The 570-nt window shown below is 59.6% G+C and overlaps 1 protein-coding gene across 1 annotated transcript in view; it reads left to right on the top strand.

Annotated features, from left to right (window-relative positions):
• Nucleotides 1-570, top strand: part of EMH_0048950 (uncharacterized protein) — a gene marked incomplete at both ends in the record, with an annotated part of 2,931 nt that overhangs the window by 335 nt on the left and 2,026 nt on the right. Inside the window, one exon of the mRNA XM_013496467.1 lies at nucleotides 7-570. Coding sequence (XP_013351921.1) covers nucleotides 7-570 — 564 coding nt within the window. The remainder of the gene's footprint in view (nucleotides 1-6) is intronic.

The following is a 570-nucleotide window of genomic DNA, read 5'->3' as shown; positions in this document are numbered from 1 at the left end:
CAGCAGCAGCAGCAGCAGCAGCAGCAGCAGGAGCAGCAGCAAGGTGTTTCTGTGTCTCTCTTTGCTTCGCTCTGTGCTGCTCCCGTCTGTCGCCTCCTTATTCTTTCTCTGTCTGCTGCTGGCAGCAAGCTGCTGCTGCAGCAGCAGGCGCTGCAGCTAGCTCATCTGCTGCTGTCTGTGGGGGCCCTCCCCTCCGCAGCAGCAGCAGCAGCAGCAGCAGCAGCAGCAGCAGGGGATAAGACACTGCAGCAGACAGATGCTGCTGCTGCTGCTGCTGCTTCTGCTGCTAGTGAACAGCAGCAGCTACAGCAGCAGCAGCAGCAAATAAGTGGGTCTGCTGCAGCAGCTTCGCATGCAGCTCCGACAGCAGCAGCAGCAGCAGCAGCAGCAGCGGCAGCAGCACCTGCTGCAGCAGCAGCAGCAGCAGCAGCAGAAGGAGAAGCAGCAGAAGGAACTGTGGAGCATTTGTTAGCAGCAGTATGCCGTCTTGCTGCAGCAGCAGATGACCTGCTGCTGCAGCAGCAAGCAGCACAATGTCTGCTTGCTGCTTTCACTGCTGCTGCTTCTCCC

This window comes from Eimeria mitis, genomic scaffold (genome assembly GCF_000499745.2).
Source record: "Eimeria mitis Houghton genomic scaffold, Emh_scaff2120, whole genome shotgun sequence".
Taxonomy (NCBI): Eukaryota; Apicomplexa; class Conoidasida; order Eucoccidiorida; family Eimeriidae; genus Eimeria; species Eimeria mitis.
This window is presented reverse-complemented; position numbering and strand designations above follow the sequence as displayed.